We start from the raw sequence: 23,389 nt of genomic DNA on the forward strand, positions 1-23,389 counted from the left end.
AGACACTTGCTCCCTTTTACCTTCCAAAAAGAGGTTACTGAGATATGTTGGTGCTGCCATATTTTCACCATGAGTTTTGACATTCACATCTTTTTGTTATGATGATACTGTTTCACTTTAATGTGTTGTGGTGTTCCTCACAGAAATGGTGTGTAGGTGCTAGGGAATATCCTAAGGAATGCATTGGTGCGTTGATGAGTTTCTTAAATGAATACTTTAACTATTTTGATGACGCAGGCAGTGGTGGAGTTCTTTTTTCAACTCAGAATGGCAGTGTCTTCAGTTTTGAGCTTCAGCATTTAATTTTTGGTTAAGAACTAAGCTTTAGGTAGAACTTTTATGTAATATCAGGCTTGATAAGATTCTAGAAGAGTATTTTCATAGTATAGTGTGATTTTGCCCCCTCAGCGGCCTAATGCCAGAGTAAAATTATATAATGTTATTGTAAAAGAGAGCGAATGGACTTATGATATGAGCTTGAATAACATTGCTGTGAACTGCAGGTTTCTATAACTTGCTTTGAAACCCAGATATTTCCTGAACTTATTAGCTTATTGAATATACCATTTGACTTCTTGTAGATTATTGCGTAGTTATCCTGAATCTCATGTATGAATATTTTTTTCATTATTTTCTTCATTTTGAACAGCTTTAACTTATGAATGTATTTAAGACCAGAATGTCACAGTTGATGTGTATTCTTAGTGAAATAATTGTAGATGAAGGAAAAGATGATTTTGTTTCTATGATGTTTTGTGTAATCAGTGAGAGGAGGGTTTATGGCTGCCATGTTTGCATTGATGGCAGTAGTGAATGATTGATCCAGGTTCGAGTTAATCCTTTTTTAAGCATCATCTTTGTTCACCAGTTTTCTTGCTAGACTTACCAATGTTTTTGCCCATATGGGGGAATGAGTTGTCTTATTTTCTTTTGAAATCTCCTGAGAAGATTGTTTTAAGATTGTGGGACACTGCACCCCTTCGAGGACAGATGCTTTATCTAAGGGACTGATGATTCTCTGAGGAACTCATTCTTAATGCAAGGACTGCACCTATCAGGAACATTAGATGCTTGAAGAACACACATTTTCTAACTCATTTTCTGGAGTAATTGCCTTCTGTCTTTTGCTAACTCAAAGACATTACTAAGCAAAAAGGGTAGTGAGATGCCAGCAACAGTGCCCACAATTCCACTTGGCTTAGCACTCAAATTCATGATCCACAGCTTACGATGGATTTACCTCTAACACACTTAGATTCTACAGTGGGGTTTCCCCAAGGAGCAGTCCTCTCCAGCTTTTCAGTCTCCTCCTTCATGACCTCCCATTACTTAGATCAAACTTCAGGGTTAATGTTCTTTCATATGCAAACAACCATACATTTACCTCATAACACATTGACATATCAGTAGCATCATCAGATTTGCAGCAGTATGTTACATAATTGGAACAACTGTTCACCAATAACAGAGTGTTTGCATTTCTAAGAGTCTTGAGTCACTCTTCTAATCCCAGACAGACATGAATCTAGCTCACACCCTTCAGTTATTTTGAAAGGACAGTCACTTCCACTGAACAAAACACCAGCTATTCTTGGTGCTATTTATGACACACAAAAATCATTCACTCTCCAAATCAACAAAAACGCACCTTGCAAACTATTTGGACTTAGAATACAAATTAGTACCAGACCAGGACAAGAAAAAGAATTCCCTAGCATTCTTTACAGACATTTTATCCATTCTACTCAAAACTCTCACATGACTTTCAAAACTTGATATAACAAAGCAGTAAACCACATGAAATGAGCACTCAGAGCAATCACTGGCTGCCTGTCAATCACAAAAACTCACTGCCTATAAAATGAAACAGAGATCCTCCCAGTATCTCAACATGGCTTTTACTCATTTCTTTGCAACATTTCCAGACCTAACCTATCCACCCATACCACTCCAAAGCTTATCCCTGCCTCATACTTTAGCAATTCCTACACACAGACTCCCCCCATCCCATGCAAACATAATGCTGACCAAACAAACACATAGATGCTGTATAATATATATATATATATATATATATATATATATATATATAGATTGACCAAGATTGACCAAGAGGATATATGTGTCGGAGGTGGAGGGAACGAGGAGAAGTGGGAGACCAAATTGGAGGTGGAAAGATGGAGTGAAAAAGATTTTGAGTGATCGGGGCCTGAACATGCAGGAGGGTGAAAGGCGGGCAAGGAATAGAGTGAATGGGATCGATGTGGTATACCAGGGTCGACGTGCTGTCAGTGGATTGAATCAGGGCATGTGAAGTGTCTGGGGTAAACCATGGGAAGTTCTGTGGGGCTTGGATGTGGAAAGGGAGCTGTGGTTTTGGGCATTATTGCATGACAGCTAGAGACTGAGTGTGAACGAATGGGGCCTTTGTTGTCTTTTCCTAGTGCTGCCTTGCACACATGAGGGGGGAGGGGATGTTATTCCATGTGTGGCGAGATGGCGATGGGGATGAATAAAGGCAGACAGTGTGAATTGTGTGCATGTGTATATATGTATGTGTCTATGTGTGTATATATATGTGTACATTGAGATGTATGGGTATGTATATTTGCGTGAGTGGACGTGTATGTATATACATGTGTATGGGGGTGGGTTAGGCCATTTCTTTCATCTGTTTCCTTGCGCTACCTCGCAAACGTGGGAGACAGTGACAAAGCAAGATGATAATAATGATATATATATATACATATGAGGATTGGCGGAATGCGTGCATAGTGCCATTGTACAAAGGCAAAGGGGATAAGAGTGAGTGCTCAAATTACAGAGGTATAAGTTTGTTGAGTATTCCTGGTAAATTATATGGGAGGGTATTGATTGAGATGGTGAAGGCATGTACAGAGCATCAGATTGGGGAAGAGCAGTGTGGTTTCAGAAGTGGTAGAGGATGTGTGGATCAGATGTTTGCTTTGAAGAATGTATGTGAGAAATACTTAGAAAAGCAAATGGATTTGTATGTAGCATTTATGGATCTGGAGAAGGCATATGATAAGAGTTGATAGAGATGCTCTGTGGAAGGTATTAAGAATATATGGTGTGGGAGGCAAGTTGTTAGAAGCAGTGAAAAGTTTTTATCAAGGATGTAAGGCATGTGTACTTGTAGGAAGAGAGGAAAGTGATTGGTTCTCAGTGAATGTAGGTTTGCGGCAGGGGTGTGTGATGTCTCCATGGTTGTTTAATTTGTTTATGGATGGGGTTGTTAGGGAGGTGAATGCAAGAGTTTTGGAAAGAGGGGCAAGTATGAAGTCTGTTGGGGATGAGAGAGCTTGGGAAGTGAGTCAGTTGTTGTTTGCTGATGATACAGCACTGGTGGCTGATTCATGTGAGAAACTGCAGAAGCTGGTGACTGACTTTGGTAAAGTGTGTGAAAGAAGAAAGTTAAGAGTAAATGTGAATAAGAACAAGGTAATTAGGTACAGTAGGGTTGAGGGTCAAGTCAATTGGGAGGTAAGTTTGAATGGAGAAAAACTGGAGGAAGTAAAGTGTTTTAGATATCTGGGAGTGGATCTGGCAGCGGATGGAACCATGGAAGCGGAAGTGGATCATAGGGTGGGGGAGGGGGCAAAAATCCTGGGAGCCTTGAAGAATATATGGAAGTAGAGAACATTATCTTGGAAAGCAAAAATGGATATGTTTGAAGGAATAGTGGTTCCAACAATGTTGTAAGGTTGCGAGGCGTGGGCTATGGATAGAGTTGTGCGCAGGAGGATGGATGTGCTGGAAATGAGATGTTTGAGGACAATGTGTGGTGTGAGGTGGTTTGATCGAGTAAGTAGCGTAAGGGTAAGAGAGATGTGTGGAAATAAAAAGAGCGTGGTTGAGGGAGCAGAAGAGGGTGTTTTGAAATGGTTTGGGCACATGGAGAGAATGAGTGAGGAAAGATTGACCAAGAGGATATATGTGTCGGAGGTGGAGGGAACGAGGAGAAGTGGGAGACCAAATTGGAGGTGGAAAGATGGAGTGAAAAAGATTTTGTGTGATCAGGGCCTGAACATGCAGGAGGGTGAAAGGAGGGCAAGGAATAGAGTGAATTGGATCGATGTGGTATACCGGTGTTGACGTGCTGTCAGTGGATTGATTCAGGGCATGTGAAGTGTCTGGGGTAAACCATGGAAAGCTGTGTAGGTATGTATATTTGCGTGTGTGGACGTATGTATATACATGTGTATGGGGTGGGTTGGGCCATTTCTTTCATCTGTTTCCTTGCACTACCTCGCAAATGCGGGAGACAGCGGCAAAAAAAAAAATATATATATATATTATTTATTGATTTTATTTTATTATACTTTGTCGCTGTCTCCTGCATTAACGAGGTAGCGCAAGGAAACAGACGAAAGTGGCCCAACCCATCCACATACACATGCATATACATACACGTAGACACACACACACACACATATACATACCTGTGCATTTCAATGTATAAATATATATACATACACAGACATATACACATATACACATGTACATAATTTGTACTTGCTGCCTTTATGCATTCCCGTCGCCACCCCCCACACGTGAAATGACAACCCCCTCCCCCTGCACGTGCATGAGGTAGCACTAGGAAAAGACATCAAAGGCCCCATTCGTTCACACTCAGTCTCTAGCTGTTATGGATAATGCACCGAAACCACAGATCTCTTTGCACATCTAGGCCCCACAACTTTGCATGGTTTACCCCAGACACTTCACATGCCCTAGTTCAATCCATTGACAAGCACATCGACCCCAGTATACCACATCATTCCAATTCACTCTATTCCTTGCACGCCTTTCACCCTCCTGCATGTTTAGGCCCTGATCGCTCAAAATCTTTTTCATTCCATCCTTCCACCTCCAATTTGATCTCCCACTTCTCCTCGTTCCCTCCACCTCTGACACATATATCCTCTTTGTCAATCTTTCCTCACTCATTCTCTCCATGTGATCAAACCATATCAAAACACCCACTTTTCTGCTCTCTCAACCACACTCTTTTTATTACCACACATTTCTCTTATCCTTTCATTACTTACTTGATCAAACCACCTCACACCACACATTGTCCTCAAACATATCATTTCCAACACATCCACCCTCTTTCGCACAACCCTATCCATAGCTCACGCTTCGCAACCATATAATATTGTTGGAACCACTATTCCTTCAAACTCACCCATTATTGCATTCCGAAATAATGTTCTCGCCTTCCACACGTTTCAACACTCCCAGAATTTTCACCCTTCCCTCACCCTGTGACTCACTTCCGCTTCCATGGTTCCATCTGCTGCCAAATTTCCCTCCCAGATGTCTAAAACACTAGGTTTGCAAGTCTCTTAATTAGTCAGGAATTCCTGTCCCTTTTGCTAACCCTGTGGTTGAGGCTTGGGACCTCAACCTCATTTTTGCAAATTTTTCGACACAAGGGGCATTTGGCTTCAGCTGAAAGTTGCCTACCTGCAGTCACTCTCTGTAAGATATATAGGTTTGAATAGTTAGGTGGAATGCAAAAGGAATGAATAATGAACATAAGAGTATGGAAGTTGTAGACAACTTGAGGAAAGAAGAATTAGATGTTTTAAGTTTTCTAATCAGTAGAATTGGGTGAAGGTTGTGAGAATCAAGCTTGCAGGATGTGGGATAAGTGATATGAAAGTTAGTTAAAGATGAGGACTAAAAACATGTTTAACCACAGGTTTGTGAGCTCAAGAATATTGGTTGTAAAATTCAAGTATGAAGTTTTGAATGATCATCATGTTTTTGTATATGTATTCCTGGTAGAGAATAGTATGTTAAAGATATCTTCTGGAGTGAACTTGGAAGAGTTGCAGGAATTAGAAATCCAGTGGAGAATCTTTTTGATTGCAAAATCTCCTATGTTGAGTTTAATTTCTTCTTTCGTAATTTAAAAAATAGCAAAACAAGTCTAAGAAGATTTTCCATTGAAGATGCTAATTATATGAGTCTCTTCTGGTATTCATGAAAGTCACAACACCACCTTGAAGTATGGCCTTCCTCTTTCTACGGGAAATGCTTTCTTGAGACAAAAACTCTTTATTGACTATTCAAACTGAGATGACCCATGGTCACTTAGTGGAGAAGAGACTTTCCCCAGTATGTGACACTAACATTTGCAATATTATTATTATGAACATGTGCTAGTAGAATGCCAAAATTTAGGATATTGAGTAGAATATTAATTATGTGCTAGTAATGAAAGAAATATTAGTATTGGAGTAAATTTAACCAATAATGGCAGTGTAAGTTGACAAATTTTATAATGGCTTCCAATATTAATTATATTGATAATTTTAAGTATTAATGTATCATATACATGCTAAGAAATGATATATAATCATAAGGGTCTCACCACAAATTCCAGAGAATCATTCTGTTGCTACACCACCCCAGCCTGTATCCTTCTGCTCCCCTAAATGAAGTACTGTCATGAGTATGATGCTCATTTTTCTTCACATAGCACCCAGTTACAGTGTATAGTAAAAAGTATCTCTAAATTGATTTCACCTTGATGATCATCATAAGATGAGTACAATAAGATTGCTGTCACCTTGTACCTGTTATATAACTCTTGCTGCTATGAGACAGACTAGGTGATGCATTTTGGTATTTGAGAGTCATGAGAATGAATGTGACAAAATATACATAATGTATGATTTTCTGTATGAAATACTTTTATAATTTCAAACAAATGCTATTCATGTTGCTATATCAGGGCGTCTTATTCTGATTTGTGAAAGTGACTAGGAGTATCATATGTTGCTAGGAAAATTCCATTCTGAAAAAGTAACTGATTATTAACCAGTGCTGATGAGCTCTGGATGAAGCCTCTAAGTCAATTGTAGATCTGGAAATCTGCTGTATAGATTCACCAGCAAATTCTGACCAGTGATGAGGAAGTGGATACATTTCATTGTGGAAGTTAGAAAAAAGCCTCTTATGTGGTGACCTATCACACGCATTTGGAGGAGCTGTATTTAGGACCCTTTACGATGAGTTGTTTAATTTGAGCATCAGTTTGAATAGAATTGTGTATTGCTAATTCAGTTATGTGGATTTTATTTTACAGTTCGACCAAATTCATTGTCAGAAGTATGTATAGGTCTTCATAAGAAAATAATGCATACGCTTATAAACATTTGATAGATTGTATGCATTGACATTTTGCAGGACGTAAGGGATTAGTGGAGAAATCTTCATTGATTCGACACTCTGTCTCAGCCCAGAGGCGTGCTGAATTAAACAAAATTGCAACCATAGAACAAAGAACAACATCTGCGTCAGAGAATCAAGCCTTCTTAAAAGATGTATGAGAACTTATTGTTTATTACATATGTTCATTTTACTGATATAAGAGCCTATAGAAAGAATTACCTAAAAATAAAAATCTGATTCACATGCTACTGATCTTTACATATAGATTTCACCTCACATATTCTTAGATGGACAGAGTAGTAGCTGGTATGATCACAAATTTTTTGTGAACTATCACAACTGTTTACTCAAGCAGTTTGCATTTATGTATATTTTCAAGGTATTGACACAGGTGATAGAAGGGGAAGGCATTGGATGGCTTAAACTGAATCGAGTGAGGAAACTTATGGAAGATGAGAGTTATCGCATGCTGGTTGTGTCTGGCCTCAACCGCACTCTAGAGAGAAAGATTGGACCAGATGATCATATTAATGATGTTGTAAGTTTTTGTCTTCAAAACTGTAGGTTGAGAAATTAATTGTTTTTCTGTTGCATTTCATTGTATATTTCTGTTTTTAATGAGCAATTTTGAGTACTTGAATTCAAGTGTGTTTAATATGATCTCTTCCTTTATAACATTCTTCCTCTGAATACATCCTTTAAACTGGGTCTTTAAGATATATGTACAGATGGAATATTAAAAATCTATATTTCTAAAATCAGAATACATCCAAAATCCATAGTTTGATAACATATCCAATATTATTGCCATATATTAGACTGCAGAGTTGGCTATTTTATTTACTGCATACTGTTGTAGTCTGTATATCTGTTCTCACTATCAGAATGCTTGGCAGTAAAGTTCCATGTTTACTCAGTTATTTACTCAGTTATTTAATGGTGCCTGAAAAGCATGTAAGAAGTATTACTAACTGTAATATTGGCAAAAGAAGGCATATTAGCCAAAAAAAATGGCCGAATGCATTAGACAACCATTTTGCACAGTTGCTAATGATACATGTGTCTCCTTGACAGAAAAGAAATTGCTGGCTATTGGGATGTTATATTTTTGGGAAAATATTTTCATATTGAGTAGGAAGGTTGTACAAGCAGTGTGGGAGGTATGAAGAGGGAAAATTGCCAGGATGTGTGGTTGGAGCCACTGTATGGACATTGCCATTCTGCCTTTCAGGATGTGGTGGCCAGGGATGGAGTGATGATGTTGGAGTATGTTGTAGTGGCCAGGGAGGGGGAGTGGTGGCAGTGGAGGAGTATGTGGTAATCAGGGAGGGGATGTTCTATAGTGGCCATGGAAGGAGGGCATAGTGGTAGTGAGGGAGGGAGTGTTACCCGGGGAGGGTGTGGTCATGAGGGAGTGGCTGGGGTTGGGAGGGCTGATGATTTAAAGAATGTGATTAGCCCAAGAAGTAATTAGCTAATGATTTAAGAGGGATATGCCTCTGATTGGTTTGATGGTGTATATTTCATATGTTATGATAATGTTATCAAAGACTGAAAGAAACCTGTATTATGTATATTTACAGTGTATTAAGAAGCCTGTATGGAAGGGAATGTTGAAGTTGATAAATGCTGTAATTGCTGGTTTGGAAGTAACGTATAATAACTATAGCGTAGGAGGAACATCCTCAGCCCTCCAGGCCCTTGAAATATCCCACACTCATTACTGGAGTCGTGACCTTTCTGATCCACATGTCCTGGATATGTCAGGTGGCTCCTCTGCCCTTTCTCAGGTAAGAGCTCAAAATTTCATCGTTTTTGTGAAGTATTTTCACCATTCAGAACATAGTTTATGACGATAAGTAAGCAGTGCTAATGATATCCATGTTCATCTGTATATGTGATTTTACTTTTATGCTTTTAATAGATGATATGATAGATTTTTTTGATATAGCTATTTTCTGTCTTGGTGCAGTCTTCCAGTCCTTTGGGCAGCCTTGAGAACCTGCGGTCCCCAGGTAGTCCCAGAGGGTCGCCTTTACCTCCTCACTCACCTCAACCACCATATGAAAGTTCTGACTGCTCACGGAAGTCTTCACAATCTGGTAATTTGATCAAAGAGTGCTTAATATGGTAGTTGCATGCAGTGATTAGAATATATGAATGTATAACCATGGTTGATTATCCCCTATATGAAGAATGAAATGTAGGATCAAAGTTTGATGATGTATGCATGTACATTTGGTATTGTTTATTTTTTTTTATTTATTATACTTTGTTGCTGTCTCCCGCGTTAGCGAGGTAGCTCGAGGAAACAGACGAAAGAATGGCCCAACCCACCCACATACACGTGTATGTCCACACATGCACATATACATACCTATACATCTCAACGTATACATATATATACACACACAGACATATACACATATACACATGTACATAATTCATACTGTCTGCCCTCATTCATTCCCGTTGCCATCCCACCACATAATGAAATACCAACCCCCTTCCCCCGCATGTGTGCGAGGTAGCATTAGGAAAAGACAACAAAGGCCACATTCGTTCACACTCAGTCTCTAGCTATCTTGTATAATGCACCGAAACCACAGCTCCCTTTCCACATCCAGGCCCCACAGAACTTTCCATGGTTTACCCCAGACACTTCACATGCCCTAGTTCAATCCATTGACAGCACATCGACCCTGGTATACCACATCGTTCCAATTCATTCTATTCACTGCACACCTTTCGCCCTCCTGCATGTTCAGGCCCCGATCACTCAAAATCTTTTTCACTCCATCTTTCCATCTCCAATTTGGTCTCCCACTTCTCCTCATTCCCTCCACCTCTGACACATATATCTTCTTGGTCAATCTTTCCTCACTCATTCTCTCCATGTGACCAGACCATTTCAAAACACCCTCTCCTGCTCTCTCAACCACACTCTTTTTACCACCGCACATCTCTCTCACCCTTTCATTACTTGCTGGATTGAACCCCCTCACACCACATATTGTCCTCAAACATCTCATTTCCAGCACATCCACCCTCCTCTGCACAACTCAGTCTATAGCCCACGCCTCGCAACCATATAACATTGTTGGAACCACTATTTCTTCAAACATACCCATTTTTGCTTTCCAAGATAACGTTCTCGACTTCCACACACTTCAACGCTCCAGGAACTTTTGCCCCCTCCCCCACCCTATGATTCACTTGTGCTTCCATGGTTCCATCCGCTGCCAAATCCACTCCCAGATATCTAAAACACTTCACTTCCTCCAGTTTTTCTCTATTCAGACTTACCTCCCATTTGACTTATCCCTCAACCCTACTGTACCTAATAACCTTGCTCTTATTCACATTTACTCTCAGCTTTCTTCTTTCACACACTTTACCAAACTCAGTCACCAGTTTCTGCAGTTTCTCACCCGAATCAGCCACCAGCACTGTATCATCAGTGAACAACAACCGACTCACTTCCCAAGCTCTCTCATCTGCAACAGACTGCATACTTGCCCCTCTTTCCAAAACTCTTGCATTCACCTCCCTAACAACAACCCCATCCATAAACAAATCAAACAACCCTGGAGACATCACACACCCCTGCCGCAAACCAACATTCACTGAAAACCAATCACTTTCCTCTCTTCTTACACGTACACATGCCTTACATCCTCGATAAAAACTTTTCACTGCCTCTAACAACTTGCCTCCCACACCATATATTCTTAATACCTTCCACAGAGCATCTCTATCAACTCTATCATATGCCTTCTCCAAATCCATAAATGCTACATATAAATCCATTTGCTTTTCTAAGTATTTATCACATACATTCTTCAAAGCAAACACTTGATCCACACATCCTCTACCACTTCTGAAACCACACTTTTCTTCCCCATTCTGATGCTCTGTACATACCTTCACCGTCTCAATCAATACCCTCCCATATAATTTCCCAGGAATACTCATCAAACTTATACCTCTGTAATTTGAGCACGCACTTTTATCCCCTTTGCCTTTGTACAATGGCACTATGCAAGCATTCTGCCAATCCTCAGGCACCTCACCATGAGTCATACATACATTAAATAATTAAACCAACCAGTCAACAATACAGTCACCTCCGTTTTTGATAAATTCCACTGCAATACCATCCAAACCCGCTGCCTTGCAGGTTTTCATCTTCCATAAAGCTTTTACTACCTCTGCTCTGTTTACCAAGTCATTCTCCTCTCACTTTGCACACCACCTCGACCAAAACACCCTATATCTGCCACTATCATCAAACACATTCAACAAACCTTCAAAATACTCACTCCATCTCCTCACATCACCACTACTTGTTATCACCTCCCCATTTGCCCCCTTCACTGATGTTCCCATTTGTTCCCTTGTCTTACACACTTTATTTACCTCCTTCCAAAACATCTTTTTATTCTCCTTTAAAATTTAATGATACTCTCTCACCCCAACTCTCATTTGCCCTCTTTTTCACCTCTTGCACCTTTCTCTTGACCTCCTGCCTCTTTCTTTTATACATCTCCCAGTCATTTGCATTATTTCCCTGCAAAAATCGTCCAAATGCCTCTCTCTTCTCTTTCACTAATAATCTTACTTCTTCATCCTACCACTCACTACCCTTTCTAATCTGCCCACCTCCCACTCTTCTCATGCCACAAGCATCTTTTCCACAAGCCATCACTGCTTCCCTAAATATATCCCATTCCTCTCCCACTCCCCTTACGTCCTTTGTTCTCACCTTTTTCCATTCTGTATTCTGTCTCTCCTGGTACTTCCTCACTCAAGTCTCCTTCCCAAGCTCACTTACTCTCACCACTCTCTTCACCCCAACATTCTTCTATTCTGAAAACCTCTACAAATCTTCACTTTCGCCTCCACAAGATAATGATCAGACATCCCTCCAGTTGCACCTCTCAGCACATTAACATCCAAAAGTCTCTCTTTCGTGCGCCTATCAATTAACATGTAATCCAATAACGCTCTCTGGCCATCTCTCCTACTTACATATGTATACTTATGTATATCTCTCTTTTTGAACCAGGTATTCCCAGTCACCAGTCCTTTTTCAGCACATAAATCTACAAGCTCTTCACCATTTCCATTTACAACACTGAACACCCCATGTACACCAATTATTCCCTCAATTGCCACATTACTCACCTTTGCATTGAAATTACCCATCACTTTAACCCGGTCTCGTGCATCAAAACTACTAACACACTCACTCAGCTGCTCCCAAAACACTTGCCTCACATGATCTTTCTTCTCATGCCCAGGTGCATATGCACCAATAATCACCCATCTCTCTCCATCCACTTTCAGTTTTACCCATATCAATCTAGAGTTTACTTTCTTACACTCTATCACACACTCCCACCACTTCTGTTTCAGGTGTAGTGCTACGCCTTCCCTTGCTCTCGTCCTCTCACTAACCCTGACTTTACTCCCAAGACATTCTCAAACCACTCTTCCCCTTTACCCTTGAGCTTTGTTTCACTCAGAGCCAAAACATCCAGGTTCCTTTCCTCAAACATACTGCCTATCTCTCCTTTTTTCTCATCGTGGTTACATCCACACACATTTAGACACCCCAATCTGAGCCTTCGAGGAGGATGAGCACTCCCCGCGTGACTCCTTCTGTTTCCCCTTTTAGAAAGTTAAAATACAAGGAGGGGAGGGTTTCTAGCCACCCACTCCTGTCCCCTTTAGTCGCCTTCAATGACATATGAGGAATGTATTCTCTCTCCCCTATCCCCAGGGAAGGTATTGTTTATGTAATTACATATTGACAGTTACATTTTAGTGGAAATGGGGAGAAAAAGTTTTGTTGTCTTTTATTGAATTAGTAATGGTTTTTGGATTGTTATGTGAGGGAATGTATGTATGTGCTCTTATTTTCATACATGGATCAAATTTCTCATATCAGCATGTATGTGTTAGTGGAATAATGTAGAACGGCTCTAACAATTAGATCATTAAGTGGAGACTAGAAATTAATTTCACCTTAATGCAAAAAGGCACTACAGAATGAACCACCTGAATGTTATCACATATGTACATACAAGCCATGTCTCAGACTTTGATGAACATGCTTGTCCTTTGTGTTGATGAATGCAAATGGCCTTTTCCATCAACATTCTAGATGTCACCCATCCCTGCTTAACTATAAACATCAATGAAACATATCCCAGGATCCTTCATGCCCATGATACAACTATTACAGTGAAGGCACTGAACACTTACTGCTCAGAACACTGTTCAGAACACTTACTGCTCATTTACCCTTCACTTTCCCCCAGAGATCCACAGTATCACTACACTTTATATGATTTACGGTCCCACCTAAAGGACATGATCAGCATCTTGAGTGCTGCAGGTGTTTCATAAAGAAGAATAGCCCATCCACTCACATACACATATTTATTATATTTATTTTGCTTTGTCGCTGTCTCCCGCGTTTGCGAGGTAGTGCAAGGAAACAGACGAAAGAAATGGCCCAACCCACCCCCATACACATGTATGTACACACACATCCACACACGCAAATATACATACCTATACATCTCAATGTACATATATATATAAACACACACACAGACACATACATATATACCCATGCACACAATTCACACTGTCTGCCTTTATTCATTTCCCATTGCCACCTCGCCACACATGGAATACCATCCCCCTCCCCCTCATGTGTGCACATATATATGCACATATGCTCATACATGCAAGTATACATACACAGACATATACATATATACACATGTACATATTTATACTCGCTTGCCATCATCCATTCCTGGCGCTACCCGACCCCACGGGAAGCAGCATCGCTACCCCCTGCTTCAGTGGAGTAGCACCAGGAAAACAGACAAAAAAGGCCACATTCATTCACACTCTGTCTCTAGCTGTCATGTGTAATGCACCGAAGTACAGCTCCCTATCCACATCCAGGCTCCACAGACCTTTCCATGGTTTACCCTGGTTCAGTCCATTGACAGCACATTGACCATGGTATACCACATCATTCTAGTTCACTCTATTCCTTGCATGCCTCTCACCCTCCTGTATGTTCAGGTTCCGATCATTCAACACCTTTTCACTCCATCCTCCACCTCCAGTTTGGTCTCCTGCTTCTCCTTGTTACCTCCATCTCTGACACATATATCCTCTTTGTCAACCTTTCCTCACTCATTCTCTCCATCTGTCCAACCATTTCAACACACATTCTTTTGCTCTTTCAACAACACTCTTTTTATTTCCACACATCTCTTACCCTTTCACTACTTACTCAATCAAACCAGCTCACACCACATATTGTCCTCACGCACTTCATTTCCAACACATCCACCCTCCTCCGTACAACCCTACCTATAGCCCATGCCTCACAGCTATGTAATATTGTTGGAACTGCTATTTCTTCTTACATACCCATTGTTGCTCTCTGAGGTAACATTCTTTCCTTCCACACATTCTTCTTCACTCCCAGAACCTTCAGCCCCTCCCCCACCCTATGATTCACTTCTGCTTCCATTGCTCCATCCGCTGCCAAGTCCACTCCCAGATATCTAGAACACTTAACTTCCTCCAATTTTTCTCCATTCAAACTTACATCCCAATTAACTTATCCCTAAACCCTACTGAACTTAACAATAACTGAGCTCTTGTTCACATTTACTCTCAACTTTCTCCTTTCACACAATTTTCCAAACTCAGTCACCAAGCTCTGCAGTTTCTCACCCAAATCAGCCACCAGTGCTCTATCATTGGTGACTAGCAGCTAACTCATTTCCCAGGACCTTTCATCCCCAACATCCCCAAGATTAGAAGTTATGGGTACTACTTTCTGGTCCAGCTGTTCTTGAAGAATCAGTTATACCTATAGAAATACCCATGCGCTGAATGATGTAAATGAAAAATGCTGTGTTGCAAGCAAGTTTATTAATTCTTCTCTAGGATTAAATTTGCTTCTCTTTTATTGTGAATTATTTATCTTTGATGATTATTTCAGACAGTCCTTTCCTTTCGTCCGGTCCTCGAGTGGTACATGACCCTCTAAGATCACCAGAGACTGAAACTTCTGAAACAGCCACATCTGATGTCTTACGTGACCTTCTTGTTCAGAAGAGGCATGTTTTACTGTCTAAACTACAGTCTCAAGTGAGTATGGCATGGATCAGTTTAACAATTTCACAGCAGATTTTGTTTCAGTGTCAGTCCCCTATGTGTCATTTTGCCATAAGAAAAGTAGATTGTGAAGATGACATTTTTTATTTATTTCAATTATATAAAAATTCCATAAGTTAACATATATGGGATGGTTATTTGTTGAAAACAATATTTTATCATGCAAATTGTCAAAAAATTGTGAGAAGTACATAGATATGTAATATGTGATGAATGGTGTAATAATTATTTCAGAAAAGTCATGTACTGCTAAAAGTGCTTCAGAAGAATAACCCATGCATTATAAACACTAATTTGTGAATTTCTTTTATATATTTATACTGTATACTTGTTCTGGAAGGAGGTAAATAAAGTGCGTAAGACAAAGGAGCAAATGGGAACTTCAGTGAAGGGCGCAAATGGGGAGGTGATAACAAGTAGTGGTGATGTGAGAAGGAGATGGAGTGAGTATTTTGAAGGTTTGTTGAATGTGTTTGATGATAGAGTGGCAGATATAGGGTGTTTTGGTCGAAGTGGTGTGCAAAGTGAGAGGGTTAGGGAAAATGATTTGGTAAACAGAGAAGAGGTAGTGAAAGCTTTGCAGAAGATGAAAGCCGGCAAGGCAGCAGGTTTGGATGGTATTGCAGTGGAATTTATTAAAAAAGGGGGTGACTGTATTGTTGACTGGTTGGTAAGGTTATTTAATGTATGTATGACTCATGGGAGACGGCGACAAAGTATAAAAAAAAAAAAAAAAAAAAAAAAATGACTCATGGTGAGGTGCCTGAGGATTGGCGGAATGCGTGCATAGTGCCATTGTACAAAGGCAAAGGGGATAAGAGTGAGTGCTCAAATTACAGAGGTATAAGTTTGTTGAGTATTCCTGGTAAATTATATGGGAGGGTATTGATTGAGAGGGTGAAGGCATGTACAGAGCATCAGATTGGGGAAGAGCAGTGTGGTTTCAGAAGTGGTAGAGGATGTGTGGATCAGGTGTTTGCTTTGAAGAATGTATGTGAGAAGTACTTAGAAAAGCAAATGGATTTGTATGTAGCATTTATGGATCTGGAGAAGGCATATGATAGAGTTGATAGAGATGCTCTGTGGAAGGTATTAAGAATATATGGTGTGGGAGGAAAGTTGTTAGAAGCAGTGAAAAGTTTTTATCGAGGATGTAAGGCATGTGTACGTGTAGGAAGAGAGGAAAGTGATTGGTTCTCAGTGAATGTAGGTTTGCGGCAGGGGTGTGTGATGTCTCCATGGTTGTTTAATTTGTTTATGGATGGGGTTGTTAGGGAGGTAAATGCAAGAGTTTTGGAAAGAGGGGTAAGTATGAAGTCTGTTGGGGATGAGAGAGCTTGGGAAGTGAGTCAGTTGTTGTTCGCTGATGATACAGCGCTGGTGGCTGATTCATGTGAGAAACTGCAGAAGGTGGTGACTGAGTTTGGTAAAGTGTGTGGAAGAAGAAAGTTAAGAGTAAATGTGAATAAGAGCAAGGTTATTAGGTACAGTAGGGTTGAGGGTCAAGTCAATTGGGAGGTGAGTTTGAATGGAGAAAAACTGGAGGAAGTGAAGTGTTTTAGATATCTGGGAGTGGATCTGGCAGCGGATGGAACCATGGAAGCGGAAGTGGATCATAGGGTGGGGGAGGGGGCGAAAATTCTGGGGGCCTTGAAGAATGTGTGGAAGTTGAGAACATTATCTCGGAAAGTAAAAATGGGTATGTTTGAAGGAATAGTGGTTCCAACAATGTTGTATGGTTGCGAGGCGTGGACTATGGATAGAGTTGTGCGCAGGAGGATGGATGTGCTGGAAATGAGATGTTTGAGGACAATGTGTGGTGTGAGGTGGTTTGATCGAGTGAGTAACGTAAGGGTAAGGGAGATGTGTGGAAATAAAAAGAGCGTGGTTGAGAGAGCAGAAGAGGGTGTTTTGAAGTGGTTTGGGCACATGGAGAGGATGAGTGAGGAAAGATTGACCAAGAGGATATATGTGTCGGAGGTGGAGGGAGCAAGGAGAAGAGGGAGACCAAATTGGAGGTGGAAAGATGGAGTGAAAAAGATTTTGTGTGATCGGGGCCTGAACATGCAGGAGGGTGAAAGGAGCGCAAGGAATAGAGTGAATTGGAGCGATGTGGTGTACCGGGGTTGACGTGCTGTCGGTGGATTGAATCAGGGCATGTGGGGCGTCTGGGGTAAACCATGGAAAGCTGTGTAGGTATGTATATTTGCGTGTGTGGACGTATGTATATACATGTGTATGGGGGGGGGGGTTGGGCCATTTCTTTCGTCTGTTTCCTTGCGCTACCTCGCAAATGCGGGAGACAGCGACAAAGTATAAAAAAAAAAAAAAAAAATTATACTGTACAGTATATGTATTATTGTATGTATGTATTATATGTATGTATTATTGGATTAGGCTGTAAAATGAAGGGTTGGGTGCAGAAAAGGATACAATTACAAAGAAAACTGCTCTCATGTTGCGTTACTGGCATCTTCCTTTTAGTACTCATAATGATGTGGAAGGGAAGAAATAGATATTAAAGAAGTGTATCTAAAGGGACGTTATGACAGTGAAAGTCATGCTGTCATATTTCTCATATTCTGTTATTTACCTACTGATCTACATTGTCATATACAGTAATAGGTGATACACATATTTCTATAAGGAGCTGGAAATCTTCCCCTCTTGTTTTTCTTAATTTTCCAAAAGAAGGAATAGAGAATGGGGCAAGTGAGTGTAGAATGGCAAAAGGTGAGAGCAAGTGATGTGAGGGTAGTGGGTGAGGAATGGGAGGTATTTAGGGAATTTAGGGATGACTTGTGCAAAAGATGCATGTGGCATGAGAAAGGTGGGAGGTGGGCAGATTAGAAAGGGTAGTGATTGGTGAGATGAAGAAGTAAAGTTGTTAGTGACAAAGAAGTGAGAGGGGGCACACACAGGCAAGTTGCTTGGGCTCACATATTAGAAATAATAATCTCAGCAACCAGATGTACATTGATATCACCCTGAGAGCATCATATACTTTTATCTATAATAAACTGTAGCCATGTGTTGTCTGACAATGTATGGGGGGTGGGGTTTGGACAGTGTTTGTTTTGGGCTTTGTTATTGGATGATACTTTCTGTCCAGGGACTTATTACCTTTTTTGAATATTAGTGTTACATTGGCTAAGTTCCAATCTTATTGAAAAGAGCAGTCAAGGGCTTAACTATCTAATTTCTTTCTCTTTTTAAATGTTCTTGGATAAAACATACCCAGACTGCCATTTTATTGACTTTTATCTCATGGAGTGCTGATAGTATATCTTCATCTTGTATGTCAAAAGGTTTTTGATTGTTTTTCTTTCCTATGCCATGGTCTCATTGTCTTGGACCAAGTCAGCATTTTCTGAAATTAATGAACCATTTATTTGGGGAAAAACTGTCTTGCTTTTAACACAGCTGTAAAATTTCCAAGGGTTTCTTTTGCTGTATTTTTCAAAATGCATTTTATACTGATGTTTACTTTGACTTATAAGCAGTGCTCAAAGTGGCATTTTTTGCACCCACACATTTTTGCTTTACCATCTCACTTCTTGTTTTCGTGATCATGCTGTAGGGTAACCAACCTAACCTTGCTTTTGTGTGGAATGTAGCCTCAGAGTTGCAGGAGCCCTATTAAAAGGAAGTCCTGGGTTTCATATGATAATGATACTTCATACCTCTTTACATTTATTTATTTCTTTTTTTTTTTTTTGTCAATCTTCACAGGACTCTGAAGCAGGAGACACCCTCCAAGGATCAGAAGGTCCACCTTCCTGTGGTGCTAGTGATACAGGCTCCATCATCACCAACCCTGCCTTCCATCGACAACGTGTGTCACACCAGTCATTCCGATCCACTGTCTCTGATTCTGAAATTGAGCAAGGCAATGTGAGTTTACATTATTTCTTTTTTTTTTTTTGTCCAAACAATGGACAGATTAGAAAGGGTAGTGAGTGGTGGGATGAAGAAGTAAGATTATTAGTGAAAGCGAAGAGAGAAGCATTTGGACGATTTTTGCAGGGAAATAATGCAAATGAGTGGGAGATGTATAAAAGAAAGAGGCAGGAGGTCAAGAGAAAGGTGCAAGAGGTGAAAAAGAGGGAAATGAGAGTTGGGGTGAGAGAGTATCATTAAAATTTAGGGAGAATAAAAAGATGTTTTGGAAGGAGGTAAATAAAGTGCATAAGGCAAGGGAACAAATGGGAACATCAGTGAAGGGGGCTAATGGGGAGGTGATAACAAGTAGTGGTGATGTGAGAAGGAGATGAAGTGAGTATTTTGAAGGTTTGTTGAATGTGTTTGATGATAGAGTGGCAGATATAGGGTGTTTTGGTCAAGGTGGTGTGCAAAGTGAGAGGGTTAGAGAAAATGATTTGGTAAATAGAGAAGAGGTAGTAAAAGCTTTGCGGAAGATGAAAGCTGGCAAGGCAGCGGGTTTGGATGGTATTGCAGTGGAATTTATTAAAAAGGGGGTGACTGTATTATTGACTGGTTGGTAAGGTCATTTAATGTATGTATGTCTCATGGTGAGGTGCCTGAGGATTGGCGGAATGCTTGCATAGTGCCATTGTACAAAGGCAAAGGGGATAAGAGTGAGTGCTCAAATTACAGAGGTATAAGTTTGTTGAGTATTCCTGGGAAATTACATGGGAGGGTATTGATTGAGAGGGTGAAGGCATGTACAGAGCATCAGATTGGGGAAGAGCATTGTGGTTTCAGAAGTGGTAGAGGATGTGTGGATCAGGTGTTTGCTTTGAAGAATGTATGTGAGAAATACTTAGAAAAACAAATGGATTTGTATGTAGCATTTATGGATTTGGAGAAAGCGTATGATAGAGTTGATAGAGATGCTTTGTGGAAGGTATTAAGAATATATTGTGTGGGAGGCAAGTTGTTAGAAGCAGTGAAGTTTCTATCAAGGATGTAAAGCATGTGTACGTGTAGGAAGAGAGGAAAGTGATTGGTTCTCAGTGAATGTAGGTGTGCGGCAGGGGTGTGTGATGTCTCCATGGTTGTTTAGTTTGTTTATGGATGGGGTTGTTAGGGAGGTGAATGCAAGAGTTTTGGAGAGAGGGGCAAGTATGCAGTCTGTTGGGGATGAGAGAGCTTGGGAAGTGAGTCAGTTGTTGTTCGCTGATGATACAGCGCTGGTGGCTGATTCATGTGAGAAACTGCAGAAGCTGGTGACTGAGTTTGGTAAAGTGTGTGAAAGAAGAAAGTTAAGAGTAAATGTGAATAAGAGCAAGGTTATTAGGTACAGTAGGGTTGAGGGTCAAGTCAATTGGGAGGTAAGTTTGAATGGAGAAAAACTGGAGGAAGTGAAGTGTTTTAGATATTTGGGAGTGGATTTGGCAGTGGACGGAACCATGGAAGCGGAAGTGAATCATAGGGTGGGGGAGTGGGCGAAATTCTGGGAGCCTTGAAGAACGATTGGAAGTCGAGAACATTATCTTGGAAAGCAAAAATTGGTATGTTTGAGGGAATAGTGGTTCCAACAATGTTGTATGGTTGCGAGGCACGGGCTATGGATAGAGTCATGCGCAGGAGGGTGGATGTGCTGGAAATGAGATGTTTGAGGACACTTTGTGGTGTGAGGTGGTTTGACCGAGTAAGTAATAATAGGGTAAGAGAGATGTGTGGTAATAAAAAGAGTGTGGTTGAGAGAGCGGAAGAGGGTGTTTTGAAATGGTTTGGTCACATGGAGAGAATGAGTGAGGAAAGATTGGCCAAGGGGATATATGTGTCAGAGGTGGAGGGAATGAGAAGTGGGAGACCAAATTGGAGGTGGAAAGATGGAGTGAAAAATATTTTGAGTGATCGGGGCCTGAACATGCAGGAGGGTGAAAGGCGTGCAAGGAATAGAGTGAATTGGAACGATGTGGTATACTGGGGTCGACGTGCTGTCAATGGATTGAACCAGGGCATGTGAAGTGTCTGGGGTAAACCATGGAAAGTTCTGTGGAGCCTGGATGTGGAAAGAGAGCTGTGGTTTCGGTGCATTATTACATGACAGCTAGAGACAGAGTGTGAACAAATGTGGCCTTTGTTGTCTTTTTCTAGCGCTACCTCACACACATGAGGGGGGAGGGGGATGTTATTCCATGTGTGGTGGGGTGGTGATTGGAATGAAAAAAAGGCAGATAGTATGAATTATGTGCATGTGTATATATGTATATATCTGTGTGTGTATATATATGTATACATTGAGATGTATAGGTATGTATATTTTGCGTCTGTGGACGTGTATGTATATACATGTGTATGTGGTTGGGTTGGGCCATTCTTTCGTCTGTTTCCTTGCGCTACCTCGCTAACGTGGGAGACAGCATCAAGGCAAAATAAATAAAATAAGTAAATATTGGTTGTTTTATCCCTGGGCACCGCTTAATAGTTATTATTCCAGAAGTTAGAGAAAAAATACATTAACCCTGTGTCTTCATATCCCAGGATGTGACTAAAAGCAGGTGGGAATGGGGGCCTTGGAAAAATTCCCCCTTGTGCTATCACTTTTTAGAAATAGGACCTGAAGGCAGAGTCAAGTGGGGAGTTTCCTTCAGAGGCTTAGTGGTTTGTTCTTGACACTGCCTTGCTAAAATTGGAGAGATGAGCATTCATTAAAAGATGACAGAAATAAGAGATTTATTTTTGCTGTTGAATGAGAAAATTGTGTGCTGGACTATTAAGAACTGAAGTATAAGGGGTAAACAGTTCAGTCTGCAGGCTTGACAGGTTTTTAGAGGCTGAGGTTTATTTTTCTCAATTCTATAGAGTGCTTAAGATTTTAGGTGATATGTGAAAACATGAGAAAGGATAGGGAATAGTGGAATAAGGAATTTAAATCACAAGTGAGGTAGAAAAGGGAGGTTGAGAGACAGTGTATGTAGGGAAAGTGTAGTTGAGTTGGAGGTGGAGAGAAAGATACAAGAGTGGAAAAAGAGGACCTATGAAGGATGGGGAAAGAGAATCATTGAACTACAGTGAAAATAAGAGAATGTTTTTTTGAAGTAAGGCACTGAGTAGTGTGAGGAAAACAATAGAACAAATGAGATAACTTTGAGGAGAGAAATATGGAAGTGGTTACAGATAAAGCAAATGTGAAGAGGAAGTGGAGTTAGTATTCTGAAGGACTGCTGGATGTTGTCTGAGAATTCATTTTATCTGATGCTGGCACTACACAGATGTAGACCTGATATCAAGGTCACTCATGAGTGGAAGATTAATACTGATTTATGAGTCCCTGTGATACACCAGAATTGCAAAAAAAATTCATATCAGTGACAGTATTTGCTCTAAATCAGTATAGATCAATACATCAGTTCACTGTCTAAACCTACTTACATAAACTACTATACTACTTCATTATACAGTTCCAGTTTTGAGGTTGCATGGCTGTTTGTAGATGAAAGCTGCAGGTTTTCAGGGATGAAAAAGCATTTGTATAATGAGGGCAGAGCCATATGAGCATCTTTTTATTTTCCTTACCCTTCCAACCAGTGATTCCTTTTTTGAAAAATAGTTTTTTCATTCATGACAATTTAGGCCCGATGCACAGATTCCAATGGTCAGTGGATGATGATGGTAGCTGACTGCTCACCTCACCTCTTTGTTGTGAAACATAGACCTTGATGACTGTTGGATCCTGTGAATGAATGTCTGCTTGCCTCATATGCTTCATATTTTGGGAGGTAAACTGATGTTTTAACCATCCATCAGGCATCTCTATCTTGGATGCTCTTAGTCTGTGCTACTGGTAGAGGAATGTTTGTTGTTTTTTTCACCCTCCAGAGCATACTTTTATACCAATTTTTCAGTTTCCTCGGGGCTCCAAGAGAACATCTAGTATGTGGTCAAGCAAGTCCTCCCTGTCAACAGGATTCAGGTATCATGCTGGTAATATGATCCCCACGTCCACTACACCCTCACCAGACTCAGGCAGAACATACCTCTTTGAAGG

General features: G+C 40.5%; 1 protein-coding gene across 15 annotated transcripts in view; it reads left to right on the plus strand.

Moving 5' to 3' along the window:
• Positions 1 to 23,389, plus strand: part of Rab3-GEF (Rab3 GDP-GTP exchange factor) — a 356,394-nt gene that overhangs the window by 223,831 nt on the left and 109,174 nt on the right. For all 15 annotated transcript variants that reach the window (XM_071692889.1, XM_071692877.1, XM_071692876.1 and 12 more), the window contains 7 exons: positions 7,225 to 7,361; positions 7,589 to 7,747; positions 8,793 to 8,999; positions 9,182 to 9,311; positions 15,254 to 15,402; positions 19,162 to 19,323; positions 23,247 to 23,388. In XM_071692889.1, coding sequence (XP_071548990.1) covers positions 7,225 to 7,361; positions 7,589 to 7,747; positions 8,793 to 8,999; positions 9,182 to 9,311; positions 15,254 to 15,402; positions 19,162 to 19,323; positions 23,247 to 23,388 — 1,086 coding nt within the window. The remainder of the gene's footprint in view (positions 1 to 7,224; positions 7,362 to 7,588; positions 7,748 to 8,792; positions 9,000 to 9,181; positions 9,312 to 15,253; positions 15,403 to 19,161; positions 19,324 to 23,246; position 23,389) is intronic.

The sequence above is a fragment of the Panulirus ornatus genome, chromosome 55 (assembly GCF_036320965.1).
Source record: "Panulirus ornatus isolate Po-2019 chromosome 55, ASM3632096v1, whole genome shotgun sequence".
NCBI lineage: Eukaryota > Metazoa > Arthropoda > Malacostraca > Decapoda > Palinuridae > Panulirus > Panulirus ornatus.